We start from the raw sequence: 18,969 nt of genomic DNA, 5'->3' as shown, positions 1-18,969 counted from the left end.
AGAACGTACGTCACGCTCTATTAACTATATTTTATTAGCGTGACAGTAAAATACATACATACATACATACATACATACATGATTTATTTGATAAAGCAGGTTACAGATCAATTGGCAAGACGTTAAGTCCTGATGTGGACCTGCACTATCTAAGATAATAAATTACAATAAGATCCTACATAATACATGATCCAAAATTTATTTACAATAGCTGAATAAATAATGATAGGTAAAATAGATGAATTAATAACAATGTACAGTAAAAATAAATAAATTAATTAATCAAAAATATTTGAAGTCCAGTGATTTGTTAGTAACGCAGCAGGACGCTTTAGTGAAACTGATAGAATTTAAGAGACTCTTATTTGCCTTAAGTTTTTCTTGAAAGAATCAAGGTTAGAGCAAGACTTGATGTCATCGGGAAGGAAATTCCAAGATAATGCAGCACGATGTTTAAAAGAAGATCTTCCCACTTCTGTTCTTGGTCTATCCACCTCAAAATTTAAGGATTTTCTAAAGCTATAAGTAGACTCGGGTTTCACTAGTAAGTCCTTTAGAGGATTGATGCTATTTCCATGGTAAATATTGTATGTAATAACTAAAAGTCTCTTAATGTAAAATGAAACAATAGGGTTCCAATATGGAGCGTTCCTGATGTGATCACCATGGATGTAATGCGGTAGACTATTAATAATTCTTGTTGCTCTCAAATGAATTCGGTCTAAATCATCTAACATTTAAACTGCTACAAGAGACCAATGCGGGAGTGATTCAAGCTTCATTTGAGCCCTAAAAAGTACCACTTTAAAACGGACATCCTTTGAGTGCAAACCTAAAAGATAGCTAAGATACAGCACTAAGCGAGGCGACGTGCATCCCCGACCTTTTCACAGGGGACCCCCGCCCCCTTTTACAAGCATTTTGATCCTCCACGAAAACATTTCCGCAATGCACTTGGCAGCATTATAAGAGGGATGATTGGATACCGTATCTAAAAAAAAAACTTGAGGGATTGCCTTGAGCATACGACTTATAAGATTTATACGGAGGTTAACTCTATCCCATACTCCTTTACCAGCTGTGTAGCGGAGATTTCTGTTTATTCATTCATCGTGGACCATTTTTTTTTTAAACTTTGGTGTAATGAATTCATTTCTATTTCATTATTTCAAGGCGGGTAGTTGTTAAGACTTGCCTAGCTTGCGCAGTTTGGAGAGTAGAGCAGATTCCGGAGAGAGAGGCGCTAATCGAACCTAGCAGTCGTTCTCTTAGCCTGCGAACGCAGACGTATTTCCGGCTGTCGCTTGTCTCCGCCGAAAATAACGTCTGCGAACCCGAGCCAGGAAACGATTTCTGTGACGTAGGAATCACAGTTTAGCTCACGTAGCCCCAGAACTACTGTGCGAGGTATTAGCTGCGAGGAGCACTCGAGTTTCATTCGATCATGGAATCTGATTGGCCAAGGAGAAACAAAACTCATTACGTCACAGAAATCATTTCCTGGCTCGGGTTCGCAGACGTTATTTTCGGCGGAGACAAAGCGACAGCCGAAAATACGTCCGCGTTCGCAGGCTATCGTTGACTTTTCTCAGATCGTGCGCGGGAGCTGCCAGCTAATACAGCCACCTCCCCCGGCTGGGACTGCGATGAGAAGTGACTGTTTTTTACCCGCAGAGCCCACCCGCAGGGGGTCTAGGCCTAAGTCCGCAAGTATAGGGTGAAGGTTGGGGTTAGTATTTAGCATTAGGATCAGCAGGTTAACACAAGAGTGGAAATTCTATAATTTTCCATACTTCCCTTTCTACCCAGTCAAGTCTTCCGTTTTGCGCTGGCGTCCAGTTCTCTCGCGATTCTATCTGCGCGTTTAACGATCAAATTTAAGAAATACGAGAAAATAGAGGGTTGTGAACAGTCTACGCTACACCTGGCTGGAAATACTCCTTGAATCCTTGCTTCCAAGAAGAATTATACCAACGTCCTAATATATTACATTGTCATTATGCACATAATTTCATGTGTACAATCGGTGTCGGTAGCTTATTTAATATGAAGTTGATACAAACTTTCCAGGGAGAAAAATATTCAGAGTTCTAGGAGCGGACGAATTCCAAAAGCGAGCATCAGTACACAAGAATCAAGCTGACTCCTGACTCGTCAAAAATCTTAAATAGTTCCTTTAATCAAATCGCTTTTTCTTTCTTGCGTCGCGTGTTCCTCACAAGTGTTAGCTTTAGAGAGGTCACTTTTAAAGTAGACAATAAAGTAAAATCAGAAGTCTCCTGAGTAAAACCATATATATCCACACAGCAGTATGCTACTCGTGTCGTCACGCAACGTGCTCTCACCGTCGCGTGACGACTGTAATGACGACCTCCAAGAATCAGTGTAACAACACAAGTGTTCTTGCCCTTTGTCCGTCACGCAAGGCTAAGCTCAATCGCGGCGTTACATTGCCACAAACAAAGGCAAGTATTTTCTGTGCTAGCGAAATCACCATTGGTTCTGGTCTTGCATCTGGTTGGATGAATGGTACAGTAACTCTGTCCTGATTGGTTCAATTGAAACACTTACACAATGCAAAACCGCCATGACATCATCATTCTCAGCAAGGCAAGGAGAAGTAAATTAAAGTGACTTCGGTTGTGATTTTTTACCGAGAGAACAGAAGATAACTCTGATTGATGCAACCATTGATGGAACCCTTATTGTCAAGGTTTCATAACACGCACCAAATGAAAAACCAAAACGATCAAGTTTAAAAAATGTGCCGTCTTTCGAAAATAGCCAAACAAAATTATATTAGTTAACTGAGGGGTTCTTTGCCTTTATAGCTGTAACTGGCACAACTGCTCGAAAACTGGCAACAGAAGAATATTCCAGGGCGTCAACAGCACGAGAACCAAAGATGACTGAGTAGCTTACTTAACTAACGGCATGGCAGCAATTGACATCTCGAAAAGGTCAATAACTGCTGTACTTCAAAAAATATCTGACTCTGTGACCACATCATGAACTGAGACGATACATCGTTAGTATTTCCGTTTAAAAGCAAGCCATTGAACAATGCAGCTTTTTCTGTAAGTTGACTTCATAGGTGGAAGACTGCGTAGAACGGTCTAAAAAGGTTGCCATTTGCCGAGAATAGTGTCTTTAATGGCGTCCACGTATTGTGCAGGAACCCAGTAGATCCAGTATCTAGAAGCTTCTGTTGGTCCCAGCTGAATGGCCTACAACAAAAACAACAAGACCATTTAAAGAACTTTAAACAGAGCTGCAATATATATGGGTTGACCAAGCGTGAGGTCAAGATGGCTGGTTATTGGCCAAGTTCTTTTTTTGCGCGTTTTATGAACACGTAAAAAGGGGAGACCAATGTCCAGCAATCTTGTCCAAACAAACTTGGTCAATAAAGGATTTATTATATGAAGCACAATATCATTTTCTTGCGGGACCCAGTGGGTAATCCCGAGCGGGCAAGAGAGCGCCATCTTAGCAGCTCGGGTAGCCAATCACAATGTAGGAATGGGTTCAGCCAAAACCAAAAATGTTATATCTAGGCAGTTTCTACTCATGCGCAATGAGCCAGTCAGAACTGATGCGAATGGTGCCAAGCATTGGAAAAGTGAAAACAGTTTCTTTGATTCTTTCCGTTACACCACTTTGTACGAGTTTGTTTCCGAAACAACAGTTTTAAAGGGCAGGCGCTCCGCGCTGAGCTCAAGTTCGAGCGGTCAGGGTTAGAGCCCTGATCACCCTCACTGATTACGTGATGTTCTTAAGCAAGACATAAGACTCCCACCGTGCCTAAAACTCCATGCCAAAGAAACCGCACGGTGACTGAACTCTGGGTCAATAGGACTCTCAGGCCAGATGAAGACTTGACATGAAACGCTAACCCAGGATTTCGAGCATATTATAATTTCAATACTGAATTGAAAAATTCAGATGCTCGCTGGTGTCAAAAGGTACATATTTAAAAATTTCATACAACAAAAGAGACTATTTTGGTGTGAGTTCGTTGCCTGGGATGAGAGTGTGGGTTTGAGAGGCTTCCCAGCAAACGCCAATTCGCGCGTTCCGCGCTGACATCTAGAGAGAAAAATAGAAACTTGCATGGGCCAATCGAAGCCTAGCGTTTTCTTTACGGCCAATCAGAGGGAAACTTTCAAAAAACCAATCGTGTTTTGGCGCGAACTTTCCCGCGCTTGGCACCAGTTACATGTTTCGTTCAAGTTTCTGATTGGTTTAATCCACTGTTCTTATGACGCCATATTCACCCGCTGTGCGATAACTGGGGCAATGCAGGTCGCAAATTTGATTTCGATCAAACCTTTCCTCCAACATATTCCAACTGGATGGTGAAATCACTGAAATGGCTCAAACATTTTCACACAACAGTGCTGGATAAGAAAACTACGAGGGAGCCGTTTGAGAAGGGCGTTAAAAGCGCATTTGTGAGGAGATTCTCTTACCATCATATGATATTCATCATGGTCTTCAATTGGTTCTGATATTACATTTTTTATTGATCCCATAGGTATCTTTTCTGTTCGCTCTATATGAAGAAAAAACAAACCGATAATTAGTAACTTTCTATTTAATAAAAAATTTCACACAAAAAACAGGTCTAGCGGTCTGTATTTGGGTGCGCGTTTGAGGGCTGGAATGAGCGTTTGGGTTCAAGAAGCTTGCAATCGAACGTGCGAGGAAAAGAAAAACAATAATTAAGAACTTTTCATATAATCAAAAGCTTGCAAATATGGATAGACTGAAACATAATGAAATTGGCTTATACAAACTCTGTTATTGCCTGGGTAATTCTACATATGTACTGACAGTCTTCTCTTTTACGGCCAAAGCTGAGAACACTGAACGTGAAATTCCCCGACCACCTGCCCTGCCACGCCCATGATATACACACAGTCCGTAATTTGGTGTTAAAGAGTAAATAAAAATATAGATTCTTTAATGCCTATCAATAACCGATAGATGTTTCATTATTTTGATAAATATTTGGCATATACCGTAAAGTCTCACGTTAAAGCCCCCCACCCCGGTTATAAGCTCTTCTATTTGCTAACAAAGATATTATTCCGGATATAAGCTCCCCCGGATATAAGCCCATCTAATGTATAAGTGCGTTCCTTTTGCGTTTCTTTACAAACATCAAAATTTTTATTCGAAAGTTACAGGCTAATAATAGGGTAATAGCTCTAAAGGTTCTCAGATACGTTTTATCTCGTCGTTCCAAAACATTTTTTTTTCCGCTTATATGTCCATCCCCCCCCCCCCCCCCCTCACCCCCAGTTTATAAGCCCACCCAAAACCCCTGTGAAGTTATATAAGCCCAGGGCTTTAACGTGGGTTTTTACGGTAGGCTCTTGAATTTTTAGAGACTTTTTACAGGCATATAATTCTTGGTAGACCATCCATAAAGTCGCCCTGTTGTTTGCTTGCTTTTAGCATTTATTTTAAAGGCAGGGTAACGAGTAAGGTGACTATATGTACCCTACCAGGAAGTTGCTGCTCTTTTAGCTATACTGAGATACCTTTTGTTCCAATCCAAAGTTGATCCAACTCAAGTTTGAATGTTAATCTGACTTTTCCTCCATATTTGTTGTACATCCCAGCAATTGGAACATTTGGTAACTTTTCCTATACAAGAATCAATTAATACAGATTTCATCTCTCACCAGCCTATGGTTGGAGAGGAATGTCACCACAGTACCACCATAAGCCGAGTACCGAAATTTAAACCCAGTCCCATACATGCATAAATCATCATCCCAATATGATAGAAAATGAAGTTAAAAAAATAGCTCTTGGTTTGAGAAACACACTACAACAGTGGCCCTAGCCAGAGATCCCAAGATGAGGATCATAATACGCTAATATGATTTTTTTTTGGGGGGGGGGGGGTGGGGGGGGGATTTTAAAGTCAAATTCCAGAATTTTGTAAAATGGATTCAACAAAATCACAAAAGTTTACTTTTTTATTCTTGATTCCTGGCATGATGTCATCTGGTTTTCCTTTGTCTAAAACCTTTTTATGCATCTGAAAATGACACAAATGACAATCATTTCTCAGTGCACCTCCAACAGCAAATCACAAGTAAAATTGATGATTACGATGTTCCGTAGAAATGAAAGAGAAATGAAAAAAATATATATGTTTTTCATGTCTTGAACCTTTTGTTTACACAGAGGTTCCTTTGTAGACCCTGTTAAAAATAAAAAGACATTAAATTAAATAATGAAAAGACAGACTATAAATTCATATTTGGTTGAAATTTTTTCAATTTCCTTTGTATCAGATTGACAATGGAAAGGAGACAAAGAAAATAACACTCAAACTGGCCTAAAAATAACCAAAACAAACACATGGCTTCATATGTTTTAATAAACAGGCAGTCACATAATTAATATACATGTATGGTCATCATATGACAACCCTATATGCATTTTGCCCTGAAGCACATTTCAGTATGCAAACAAGGTCATGCCCATTGTAGTCTGGGGCTAGTGGATTTCCCAGGAGGGCTAGTGAATTCTATTTGTCACTTGCCAGATGAATGTGTGAAATTTCTTACTAGGAAAATGTTTTGATTTACAGAATTATTGTGAGAGATGAACTTTTTGAGGGTTAGTAAGAAGGAGTTTTGGGCTAGTACATTACAGTTAGAACTTGCCCAAAGGGAAAGCCCCCAAATTTGTTTTCTTTGCACCCAGTATTTCCAAAAACAGAAAACCCTTTATCCCACCCCTCCCTACCTGAAGTTGTTTTCTCTTCTTTTAAAGCCCCTGGAGGCGGGGGAGTGACTTTCATGACATCATTAATGGTTGAGCCTACAACCATCATTTTTACACCATTGGTGACATTTAATTCCCTTAACGTTTTGCTACCATCCTTGACAAGCCCTATGAAATAAAAGGAAATAAAAATAAATGATTCTCCCCCGTGTTATATTGTTCAGATGCTTAGCTCCCTGTGCAACTGGGAGGAAATGCTTCTCTGGGAATAAATGTTGAAAGGTAATGACCAGCATTGTGCTAAGATTCCCTGAACACATCAACAGTTCTCGTTCACTCTTAAGGGTGGGGACTAAGGCACTGTGAAAGTAAGGTGTCACACCCAACACCACAACACAGTTACTTCTGACAGCACTTGAATATGTCGTGGTTCAATATTACGCTTTAGTACAGTTTGGTAATTTGCTTTGTCAGGGGTGGATTGGGGGGGGGGGGGTGGATTGGGTGGCTAGCTTCTCCTGGTAAAGCAAAAAATGAAAAAAAATGAAAAAGATTGTGAACATTTTGGCAGAAATAAAGCCAAAAACTTTGGGCAGCCCCAAAGTATCCCTTCCTTTGAAAGATCCTGGACTCCCCCTGTTTGCTTCATATAAAATATATTGCCATACAGCAGAACAAAGGAAAATACCAAATTGTACCAAGAGCAAAATTGAACCACAACTGATACAACAATTTTATAAAAGGCCAGTAACTAACTTTTTTGTAAAAAAAATCTTAACATATTTTCAACGAGTAAGTTCTTCTCAGAGTTATTGGTTAAATTCTTACTGAACAACAGGTTTGCCTTTTAAAACACTTTACAACTTGAAAGAGTGTTACCAAACACTGATATAAATGGCACTGACAAATCTTTGGAAATAAATGACTAATTCCTGCATGTCATTACCTTTGTACATTAACTTTTGCATCGACACTGGTAAACCTGTTTTGAAAGAATTATATTCATTACAATAACCACCACAAAAATACTAGTCAAATGATAAAGCTCAGCAAGGCTGAGTAAGCCAAGTGCAGATGAAAAGGAAGTAACTTCAACTTAAGAGGCCTTCCAAGGGGTAAATGCGACAAGTGACATGACCCTGAAACCCAGCAACACAAGAATTTCTAATCAGCAACAAGCGAATTGAATGCAGCACTTAAATTCGACAGCGACACAAGAAGCACAAGAAAAGACAGTGACATTGACCTTTTTGGACTTTTTGCCTATTTAGAAATTGTATTCTCTTGTAAAGTCTGTAAATGTCAGAAACTTGTGTGCTTTTCCTTTTCATAAACTCTGAGAAAATCAACCTTGTAACAGCAGCGACATATGATTTCATGCGGAAAAATGACAGTGACATTTGCTTCTGCTGATTAGGCAACATTAGTACACTAAAGGATGTGACATGGCGACATAGTTACCCCCTTGAAAGGCCTCACTAAAGACCAGATATCCATTATGTCTGGGCAAAATCTAGACATCTGGTCAAATGTAACCCGAGTAAACTGACTCTATTCAGTGTTCAATTCTTCCCTGAGAGAGGAATTTTATGTTATTACAATAGAGACATTGAAATTTGTCCTGATAAAGTCCATATATAGAGATTCATATTTGCTAATCTCTTATTTGGATTTTGCCCAGTTTAACAAATAGATTCCATGTTGCCATGTGTCTGTTCAGTAATTGATCACAGATGGCATCAAAATGTGCTGAGAACAAAAAAGTGGCACATGAGGCCATGGCCGAGTGTGTCACTGATGTTCTTACCACATTTTTACATCTTTTGTTATCAATTACTGAACAGGTGCACCGTAAGATGGGATAAAACATAAAAACAACTTGTTGATGTTGTTATCTATGCATCTGTCCTTCACTTGATCATATAAGTAAGAACCAATCAAAAAGCCAGAATAATTTGACATATTATATAAATTGGATTTTTGCATGCAAAAAAACAGCTACCATTAACCAAAGACACTAAACATATTTCTCCATGAAGTACTTGTCTATTGTGAGATAACTCTCCAGTAATAGAAGACAGACTCACTGATAATGTTAATAGTGGAGGGGGACAGGGAGGGCGGGAATGGGTGGGGATGGGAACCTAGGAGTAAAAGGGGTGGGAACCTTACAGGAGGTAAGAGAGGACAGGAAGTGGGACTCCAACCTGGCAGGAACACAGAGACATACATGTAGGAGGGACGGTTGCAACATTGTTCAAAAATATAGGGGAATACAGAAGGTACCAAGGGGAGGTAGACAGCCCACTTAACAGATCAAGTTCTAATATGCAAAAAGTAATGCAAAATCAATACAACATACCATATGAAAAACAATTGGCCTTTTAGCAATGAAAGAGGTATTATTTCATAACTGTTATTATATCCCAGACTCTTCTTTAATATGCCAGTTACCAGGTATGAGTAAGAATGAATTGTGTTCATTTTCCCCCTTAAGTCAGTTCGCCCAAATCCAGTTCATCCGGACTGAAAGTTGGTTCATCTGGACTGTAAGCTCTGTAGTCAGTGGATTAACAAACGAGAAAAGGCATGTTTTGTGTATTTTTGTTTCATCATCTTTTTTGCTTGTTTAGTTTAAAGAGAGGTGAGTTACCACATCCTTCTTTGAACTTTCAGTTTCGGCAAAGGGACTTTCAGTCTGGGCAAACTGACATCAGGCGAAATGACCAGTTACTGAAAGAATACCTGCTATCTAAATTAACAATACAAATGTTTGACCAAAATTACCGTTCATCCACACCCAAATATTTTATTTCTTTGTTAGAGAACATGTCATAACATGACATGTCAACTAATTAGTTGAAATTGCCTGCATGACCATACAACCAAAACAAATTTTGCCAGACATTACACTGATCTCTTCCAGGCAGGGACTGCAAAGATCTGGGAATTGGGATGGCACCCCACACCACCCCAAGTCATATCCAAAAATCCACTCAGCCCGAAAAATCACAAGCATTGTACTGTACTCTGCTTTTAAAGTTTACAATAATATATTTTTTTTACCGCACCGTTCAATAAATTCAATTGTTAAATAGCAATGATGTGTTAAAACTGGATTTAAACAGGGCAGAAGCAAACAAACTTAGAAACGTTAAACAGAATGAAACAGGGCATTAAGCGCGAGCCAACATGTCACCAAACCTGTCAGATTTTCGATGTGTTGCTTCAGGCTATCAGCTATTTCATCAACAGGAAAAGTAACCTCGTAATTTTTTTTGTTCCAAACCACACGGAAACTTGCAGTTTCTCTACTCGAAGAAGCCTGGTCTTCTTCTGTAGTGTCTTTTTCTTTCTCCTCGACGCTAAAATCTTCTTTTGATTTTTCGTTCATACATTCGGTTTCGTTTTCGACATCAGCACTTTGCAGACAACATTTTGGCTGACAAGGGTCCGATCCCGCAGTTTGGTCTGGTTCTGCCTTCAACTTGTCCTCTGTATCTACGACTGAAAAGAGAGGGAAAACATTTTAAACAGTCTCTTTTCGAAAACACTTGAAATGTTCAAACACTAGATTTCCGTGATTAGATTGATTTCAATACATCAAGGGAAAAAAAGTACCAGAGCCTTCTTCTTCCGCCATGTTTGTCCTCTCTCAGAGACCATGCGCAAAGATGTATTTACTGATCGCAGGCTCGCATAAAAAATCAAAATGGCGGACGTTCCGGAAAATGCACCCGAACGTAAGCATGATTTGCCATGTGTTTCTTGACTTTAACAAGTTCGATCTGTGAGTTTTGTTGCCCGACCTTACTCCTTTTCCTTTAACTGATAGACTGCCCCGGAACGGGAAGCGAGCAGGCCGGGAAAAGCAGCGCTTGTCAAGGTTGTCCAAATCAAAGTATTTGCGCCGCCAGCAAACCGTTGGGACCAGATCCAGGTAATTTGTTTACACGTAGTAATATTTGGGAGTGTACTTTATATTTAAAGTCACCGTAATTATGTGTCCTATGTGTGTCCCCTTAAAAATGGTAAATCTAAATAAATGCATTGTCACTGTTATTTTGCTGTCTTGTCGTGGTTTTCTGGGGGAGGGGAGGGGATTTGTCTTATGTGCACGTGCTTGCCAGGCTGATTACACACAGGGTGTGACAAGTACCCTAAGTCAAAGTGTCCCGAGTTACAATTTTTTTTTTTTTGTGAGAGAAAATTCCCAAATATTCCTCTCAAATCTTTGTGATATCCTTTTCTAACATGCTTCCCCATCACAAATGTTTGGAGCCTTGATTTCTTCTAAAATGCTAAGAAAGTCTTTACCTTGAAGAGATTGCACTGTCTTGCAAAGTCTCACATTTACCATTTGCTACCCCCTGCCTAGTCCATATAATTATATTCTTGGTTCAGTGCCGTCTTGTTTTCTATCATGAGCAGTAATGCTGCCAGAAATTGCAGCATCAATAATAAGAATACCAATTTTTATACTTTGCGTAATGAAATAAAATAATTTTGTATTGTTTTAGCTGTAGAAGAGGTAAAGGAAAGAATGTCCTCAGTGAAGCACAAGATCCTGGTGTTGTCAGGCAAAGGAGGAGTTGGCAAAAGTACTTTTACAGCCCATTTAGCACATGGGCTTGCAGCTGATGACAGCAAACAGGTAAAAATAAATTATTCACTTCCCTGATTCACATACATGTATCATCTTTCTGTCATTCATAAGTACAAAATCTAGGTTAACATACCATAATGATTCGATTTAGCACCCTCCTTCCAATAAGTGCCCCCTTTTGAATAAGCGCCCCCTTCAAATGTGTTTTTATAAATAAGCGCCCCTATTTTAATACTATAATATTACAGTGCCGTCAGAGTACATATCAACAGAGGTTCATCTTCCTTAATTGTTCACATACAGTACTTAATGCCGCTTTACAAGAACAGTGGTCTTGTTTGTGTTTCCCTCAAAAAAGGAGTTTCCCAACTATTATGTCCATGTGAGGGCATAATTCCTTCAAACAAATGATCTCATCTTTAAGTTTTGTTTTGAACATTCGGGTTGTTTCTCAAATTAGAAATAAGCACCCTGTCCTAAATAAGCACCTTGTCTCAAATAAGCACCCTCCTGTGAGGTACCAAAAGTAGATAAGCACCCGGGCTGCTAAATCAAATTATTACGGTAATAGTTATTCCAACCTGGATTTTTTTTTTCAAAAATTGATGATTATCTGCATATTTCAGATTGCAGTATTGGATGTTGATATTTGTGGTCCTTCTATTCCTAAAGTGATGGGTCTTGAGGGAGAACAGGTGAGATTTGCTGTCTGACCACCAGACTAAGAACTTCTGATGTAGGTACATAGAAAATTTAGCATAAGAGATCTTTCAGGTTATAGAGCAACATTGTGTGAGACAATACTGTGATTTACCATACCCTTTGAGCAGACCTGCCAACTCTCTCTTGATTTTTCCTTTTCTCACGGCCTTGCAACAAGACTCCTCAGCTCATGATTTTTTGGGGAAAATTCTGAAATGAAATACTACCCTGTTGACTAAAAAATAGAAAATTAATGGGGAATGCTAACTAGTGCTGGCCATAAAGTGATAAACTTATAAATGGGAACGTTTTTCTTACCCACCATAACATTTAATGATTTGTACTATACTGTGTGATTTGTGCTTTTGTTTACCATTTTTTGAAGACAGAAGTTAACCCTGGACCTTGATTTCATGCTGACTTTCCCTGTAATCTTTGCAAGTTCATGCAACATGTGCTGGGTGGGAGAGCGATCCCATATCAGATCAAAATGGCTAAAAGAAGGATTTGTTGAATTTTTACCAGGAAAAAAATAGAATCTCACTCTCTCTACTTTTTGTAGAATCTCCAGATATTGTTTGGTCTCTTTATTTCCCTTTATCAGGGGTTGACAGGTCTGAACGAGGGCATTGACAATGTTGTGGCACTATGCCAAACAACTTAACTGGAAAGTTAAATCTTACTTTTGTTTGCTCACAGGTACACCAAAGTGGCTCAGGATGGTCACCTGTGGTAAGAATTACAATAGGTGTCCTTGTTATGTGGTAAAGCTTCTGTAATTTTCTATTTAAATTTACTCTCTTTGAGAGAACCAGATGATGAGATCATTCATTCTTATCACCTGCTCAGTTACTGCGCTTATATTGTTTCACTTTAAGCCTGCATTATTTGATTTGTTTTGTTCAGTATGTAGAAGACAACCTTGGTGTTATGTCTGTGGGGTTCTTGCTAAGCAACCCCAGTGATGCTGTCATTTGGAGAGGACCGAAGAAAAATGGTAAGGCTTTTAATAAATAATTTTATTCCTTTTTCATTCTTGGAGGAGGTGCTTAGGCCTAAAGATTACTCCACTAGATTCTGGACTCAGTGGTCCTGTCTTTGATCCCTGGTTGCCGGGTTACTGCATTGTGTACCTGTCAAGACAGTTTCCTCTCGCAGTGCCTCTCTGCACCAAGGATTATAAATGAGTACTACAGCTGTACCAAACTATATGCCAGGGGGAAATGTTGTGAGGGAGGAGCAGAACAACTTGTACTTAGTACTGGCCTGATTTGCTGCAATTCTTGAATGCAGACTTTTAACTTCCTACAGACATATGGAATTAGTGCCTTGGCCTTTAGCAAGACACATTTCATATACACATACTCTCCCATCCAGACAGTTGCTATACTCAAAGTGTTGCAAAAACTGGAGCTGGGAACAGCGTTGTGAACCCTGTTTATGTTCCAGAATCAGTAGGCCAGAAAGTAAAAAAAGGTTTTAAATTAATTCTCTGTATTGCAAAAGAGTTAAAACATGCCTCTAGTCCATCTGACCACCACTGGTATGTCTGTTGTCAGGTTTAATTAAACAGTTCTTACGTGACGTTGACTGGGGTGAGGTGGACTTCCTTGTGGTGGACACACCCCCGGGCACCTCTGATGAGCACCTGTCCATTGTGCAGTACTTGAGCAACACATATGTCGATGGAGCCATTATCATAACAACTCCACAGGCAAGGACATAGATCAGTTAATTACAATTCTCTCCAGATACATGTCTTGCAGAAGTCCTTGAGGGTGTAAAGTGTATCCTGTTCAATTTGTGTTGTGAACTTCTTGTTGAAGTCTGTGTGCTGACAAAACTGGTTCCATCTGATTCAAAGCCACTGCCTAAGCCATTTACTGCAAGACTGCAGGCCTGTATTCTTATGGCAATTGCTTTGTCCACCTCCCTCCCTACCCACGTCAACTTTTTTCCTGGACATGCCTCTTGTTCTTGTTCTCTTCTCTTTCTTGTAATAGCTTGGGATGGGGAGGGGGAGGGGATGGTGTTACATTTTTGTGTTTGTTATTATTGAGGCTATACAAAGTTCAGCATGTTTTATATAATTATTGTTGATTTTCTTTCATTTCAGGAAGTGTCACTGCTTGATGTGCGTAAAGAAATCAACTTTTGTAAAAAAGTTAGAATGCCTATAATTGGAGTGGTGGAAAATATGAGTGGTTTTGTTTGTCCTAAATGCAAGGTAATTACTGTGCAACACAAAAATACCGACTTGCTGTAGTGTTCAGGTTGTAACAATTTCCTCTTTTCCCTCAAGGTACACTTAATGAGAAGTTTACAAATTGAATGTTTATTGTTTCTTATAAAAGGCCTGGCGAGTGGTGCAGTGTTGTGTGTGACACAAGCTGGCAGCATACATTACATATACAATAACATACATACAACCTCTATTTAAACACAGTTACATGTCACAGATTTCAGCGTGTGTGTTTGTAAAAGCGTGCCCTCAGTCCCTGAATGTTGTTTTTCATTCTACTTTTAACTTGTTGCAGTCACGATGTTTTTGTGTGACACTTTCTGGAAATGTTTCAACTGTGAAATTGTACTCAATGTTGGACATTGTATTCAGACCTCTCCCAACAAAATTGTTTTTTTGTTGTTGTTGTTGTTATCTTTTATCGACACAGAAAGAGTCTCAGATCTTTCCACCGACCACAGGAGGGGCTGAGAAAATGGCGGCTGATATGGAGATACCCTTTCTAGGCAAAGTACCGCTGGATCCCAGAATAGGTCGTTGCTGTGATGAAGGGAAATCTTTTCTGTCTGAAGTGCCAGAGTCACCGGCAGCTGATGCTTACAAGCAAATAATTCAAAGTACGTTCTTGATCTTGGTAGATAACTTGTGAAAGGAGCTCAGTCACGGTATTTTTAGTTATTTTGGCCACGTACAAAATTGCCTTTAAATTGAAGGAATCCTAAAAATAATAGTTTTTTAAGATAGAAAAACACGAAAGAAATCATAAGAAATCATAAGGGAACAAGGATGGTTGAGGATGGAGAAGATTGATAAGGATTATAAACGACCAACTTGAAAAATATAGGCTAAACTTTTCCACAAACCGTGACGTAGCTCCCCCAAGTGTGACACACTAGACGTCTATAGCGGCTTTCAATTGAGTGTCGAAAGGTACTTTGGTTTTGCACTTACTACGCTATATGATTGGCTTAAAAATCTCGCGCCACTTTTTCATCCAATCAGAAGTTAAATTAAAACCAATCCTGAGTCGATCGCACACGTTTTCCCGCGCTTCGCGTCAGCTACATGCGAGTAACGATTGGTTCACTGTATTGTTTGTGTCCTTTGTGATTGGCCGGAGTGATTACTTTGGTTTTGGTTTTACGACCATCAACTGAAAACCGCTTTATGCTGCAAACAGTCGTTATAAGTCAAGTGCAACGAATAGCAGTTATAAGCACCTGAAATTAAAAAAAAAAAAAGAAACACGAAAAAAACATAGAAATAAGTTATGTTATACTTACAGTATCAGTAATCCACCGACAGTTCAACTGGAATTACTTCAATCGTTCAATAAACGGACACCTTTGTAAAACCTATTAGTGACTAGCGCTTTTGTCCTTGTGCTTGATTGTTGACACATTAAAGCCCTGATTAGGACGGTAGTCAATCGCACTTCTTTGTTGTGTGCCCGACTGTTACGATAACAAATCACAGCGCGCCCTTGGTTGTGCGAAAGTAGTAGAACTTTGCACGCGCTCTATTTTTTGTGTTTTGATTGTGACGTTATTGTATTGCGCGCGCTCTATGTTACGAATGATTGTTACGTTACTGAAATCGCGTGCTCTGCTTGCTTTGTGTCTCACTACAATGTCAGGCCCTGTCCACACTACGCCGGAGAAATTTGAAAACGGAGGATTCACTCTGAAAACGCATCAAATGTTTTCCGTCCACACTACGCCGGAGATAATTGAAAACGCAACAGTCACCGGTCATTTTGGATTTGTGTTTGAGGAAAACTTGGGCAAGGAAATCACATGATTATCGTATCGTCATTGTTTTCGGAAAGCTCCGTTTTCAAATTGTTTACCGTCCACACTGATTAAAACGCAAAGCCGACGTTTTCAAATTCCTGCGGTTTGAAGAGCGTTTTCGAAAAGCTGCGTTTTTGTGTCGGATTGGTGTGGACGGTACGCCTAACCGTAGAATTAAAGCTGCGTTTTCAAATTTCTCCGGCGTAGTGCGGACAGGGTCTTAGTGTATCGCGAGTAATTCATGAATTGTCATCACTTTCTTTTTTTCAGAGATTTTAGATTACTGTGGGAAGAAACTGGATGACAATTAATGGCAAACTGTTAAAGATTAAGGAGAACTGCATAGAACAACATGCGCTGATGAGTGGTATCGCCTGAAAATAACGCTCAGACTTACAACCATCGTCGACACAGGATAAAAGTAATCCCACGGATTGAAAGGACAGGAAGACGAGAGACTTGATTACTAACTACAAACATGCCTTTAAATAAAAACCCGACTACACACTTAAGCTTGCTGCAGAACAGTTAGGCAGGTTGATAGTTAAAGATAAACTTCTTCCTTCTGCTTCTGAAACACCCATGGACTGATATGCATGATAAAAGAACATGTCTCCAACACAGTCTATCTGAAAAGGAAGCAAAGAGACGTATTGTTAACTTTGAATGATTGCACTCATTCAGTTGGCGCCGGTGAAAATTTTGTGTGCAGCTTGATTCCATGGGTCATGTCTAGGAAGGTTATGTCTAGGAAGGTAGGTAGAGATTAGAATGCTAGAATATCTTGTAGAGATCACGCTTTGCGCCTTCTATGCTCCTACGCAGACTTTTGTTTGACTCGTAATGCGTCACGCACTTCCAGTGTCTACCTACGCCGTCGTAATATTGTCACGCCGGCTGTCACTCAAGCTTGCTGTAATAAGTTTAGCCGTGTGACATTGGTTCGTATCAAGAAATTTCAAGTGGGTTATCTGTGGTTTCATGGTCTCACTGATTGTAATGTGATCTCCTCTTACGGTGTAATTACGTTGTCAAGACGATAGTGATAGCGAGGAAATTTTCAGCTGTAAGATATTCTCTTGATGTGCTAGTAAATTCTTAAAACTCACATAAAAGGTAATGTATTACACTTAAGGAAAAATTTGAATTTCAATCTTGGGACTGTTGTTGCAAGGGTACGTTTGCAGAAACCGCCTGGCTGCGAATGAAGTTGAACTACCGTAAATCCTCGAATTAGCGCCCCCTCGAATAAGCGCCCCCTTCAAATAAGCGCTCCTCCTATCAGCCAATTTAAAATAAGGTCCCCCCCCCGCCTCGAATAAGCACTCCCCTCCCCTCCCCCATTTTGTGGACGAGTAATGAGACAACAAATAAAGGATTTATAGTTTTCGTCGTGTAGTATTAGATTTGTATGTTGTTTCAGTTTGTGAACACGTTAAGTTTGGAAAAAAATTACAAGTACTAACGGTGCCTTAGGATCAGCTTTTTATGACGATACACAGCTTATGTTGCCGTTTTTGCGCAGGTGATGTATCAAAAATTGATCATGTCAGGCCACGATTTGGGAAAAATTTAATAAGTTCCCCCCCCCCCCCCCCCCCCGTTCGATTAAGCGCGCCCCGTCTTCTCCTAATTTTGAAATTAGCATGCCGGGCGCTAATTCGGTACAAAGAAGGCACCGCCAAATAAGAACCTCGGAGCCATGTAAGAATATCGATACAATGGAATCCCGATTTCTCGAACCCTCGTTTTTTCGAACTTCCCGGTAACTCGAAACAAAAGTCGTTTCCCCTCCTTAGTCAACCGCTGTAATTTTATCCCCGATTTCTCGAACTAACCGATTTTTCGAATCAATTTTCGTTTTCCTTGGAGGTTCGGAAAATCGGGATTCCGCTGTATATCATTCTAGCTGGCTGTGCACTTCAGCTTTCCTGGTCTCTTTATAAGATCGGCTCACCCTAGGGCATGTGTTGTGGGGACGTGAAGCGATGGCAAGCCCCTTTGTGTGTACGCATAGAACGCATGTTGCAGGGACAGTACGCCAGCTGGTGCGCACGAAGCGAATATTGATTGATTTCTATGTCGGTTTGTAAGAGCAGTGCACACGATACTTCATGACGCACAAAATTAAAACCAGCGGATTTTCATGCAACATATTGCGGGGAACGTCCGTGCAACGTCTATCTCGGCCGGAATCAAAGCGACAAGGGAAGGGGGATGAAATTAAGCTAGTCAATCGCAGGGTTACCCCCAGCATTAAGTTCGTCGGTACCCATTTATACACCTGGGTGTAGAGAGGCGCTTTGAGAGTAAAGTATTTCTCCCAAGAACACAACGCAATGTCCCCGGCCTTGGCTCGAACCCGGACCGCTCGATCCGGAGACGAGCGCACTAACCATGAGGCCACCGCGCCTCCCACAATCTTAACTTTGCTATTCAGAAATTGTTCAGCCGGAATTTCATCGGATTCCTAAACAAACACTGTAATTTCTGACGATGTTGCCTACTCGTCAACATGGCTTCCAAAACCGTGATAAGGTCTGATAAGGTCTATCAATACCAAAAACATCCACGATGATAAACTGTGGCTGGAAACCATGAAGATAAGGAAGTGCAGAGATATCATGCCATTTACCCATTTTATTAGGCTTTATTGTATACGCAGATATAAATGCAACATAAATATTGTCTTCCGACATCTCGTCTCCATTTTGAATTTTTTTTTAAATAAATCACTAAGCGGTTAAAGCATTTTTTAGTTTGACCAATTACTTAATTTACTGACCGGTTTTAGGTAATGTAACCGTTGGTGTCCTTCAGTTAAGTAATACAGAGCGTAAGCTTTTATGTAAAACTGGGGGCTGTCTGTTGTTTAC

General features: G+C 40.0%; 2 protein-coding genes across 3 annotated transcripts in view; one reads left to right on the top strand and one right to left on the bottom strand.

Annotated features, from left to right (window-relative positions):
* The window catches only part of LOC145491384 (ubiquitin domain-containing protein UBFD1-like), a 120,166-nt gene extending 109,706 nt beyond the window's left edge, over nucleotides 1–10,460 (bottom strand). Inside the window, exons 1-9 of one of the 2 annotated variants that reach the window (XR_014049820.1) lie at nucleotides 10,372–10,460; nucleotides 9,955–10,257; nucleotides 7,697–7,732; nucleotides 6,772–6,918; nucleotides 6,190–6,221; nucleotides 5,990–6,055; nucleotides 5,550–5,655; nucleotides 4,473–4,555; nucleotides 736–3,227 (exon numbers count right to left, since the gene is read on the bottom strand). Coding sequence is in view for 1 of the 2 variants with exons in the window: in XM_081470570.1 (XP_081326696.1) it covers nucleotides 3,117–3,227; nucleotides 4,473–4,555; nucleotides 5,550–5,655; nucleotides 5,990–6,055; nucleotides 6,190–6,221; nucleotides 6,772–6,918; nucleotides 7,697–7,732; nucleotides 9,955–10,257; nucleotides 10,372–10,393 (906 nt within the window). In the remaining variant the exon portion in view is untranslated. Of the gene's footprint in view, nucleotides 1–52; nucleotides 3,228–4,472; nucleotides 4,556–5,549; nucleotides 5,656–5,989; nucleotides 6,056–6,189; nucleotides 6,222–6,771; nucleotides 6,919–7,696; nucleotides 7,733–9,954; nucleotides 10,258–10,371 lie in introns of those variants that run through there. The other variant, XM_081470570.1, reaches the window with a different exon arrangement.
* LOC145491380 (cytosolic Fe-S cluster assembly factor NUBP1 homolog) lies at nucleotides 10,428–17,678 on the top strand. Its single transcript, XM_081470566.1, has 10 exons — nucleotides 10,428–10,493; nucleotides 10,586–10,690; nucleotides 11,271–11,404; nucleotides 11,983–12,051; nucleotides 12,758–12,790; nucleotides 12,965–13,055; nucleotides 13,618–13,772; nucleotides 14,175–14,285; nucleotides 14,731–14,917; nucleotides 16,364–17,678. Exons 1-10 carry the CDS (start codon nucleotides 10,463–10,465, stop codon nucleotides 16,402–16,404), a joined length of 957 nt encoding a protein of 318 aa, XP_081326692.1. The 5' UTR covers nucleotides 10,428–10,462; the 3' UTR covers nucleotides 16,405–17,678.
* The last annotated feature ends 1,291 nt before the right edge of the window (nucleotides 17,679–18,969 follow it).

This window comes from Orbicella franksi, chromosome 6 (genome assembly GCF_964199315.1).
Source record: "Orbicella franksi chromosome 6, jaOrbFran1.1, whole genome shotgun sequence".
In the NCBI taxonomy this organism is placed as follows: Eukaryota; Metazoa; Cnidaria; class Anthozoa; order Scleractinia; family Merulinidae; genus Orbicella; species Orbicella franksi.
Note: the sequence above shows the minus strand (reverse complement) of the source record. Positions and strands in the feature narration are given on the sequence as shown.

What these genes read in the sequence shown, in the direction of transcription:
- LOC145491380 (XM_081470566.1), top strand. Translation starts at nt 10,463, where the DNA reads ATGGCGGACGTTCCGGAAAATGCACCCGAAC. An exon ending in TCCGGAAAATGCACCCGAAC is followed by an intron (nt 10,494 to 10,585) that starts GTAAGCATGATT and finishes TTTAACTGATAG; the next exon opens with ACTGCCCCGGAACGGGAAGC. An exon ending in GAGAGGACCGAAGAAAAATG is followed by an intron (nt 13,056 to 13,617) that starts GTAAGGCTTTTA and finishes GTCTGTTGTCAG; the next exon opens with GTTTAATTAAACAGTTCTTA.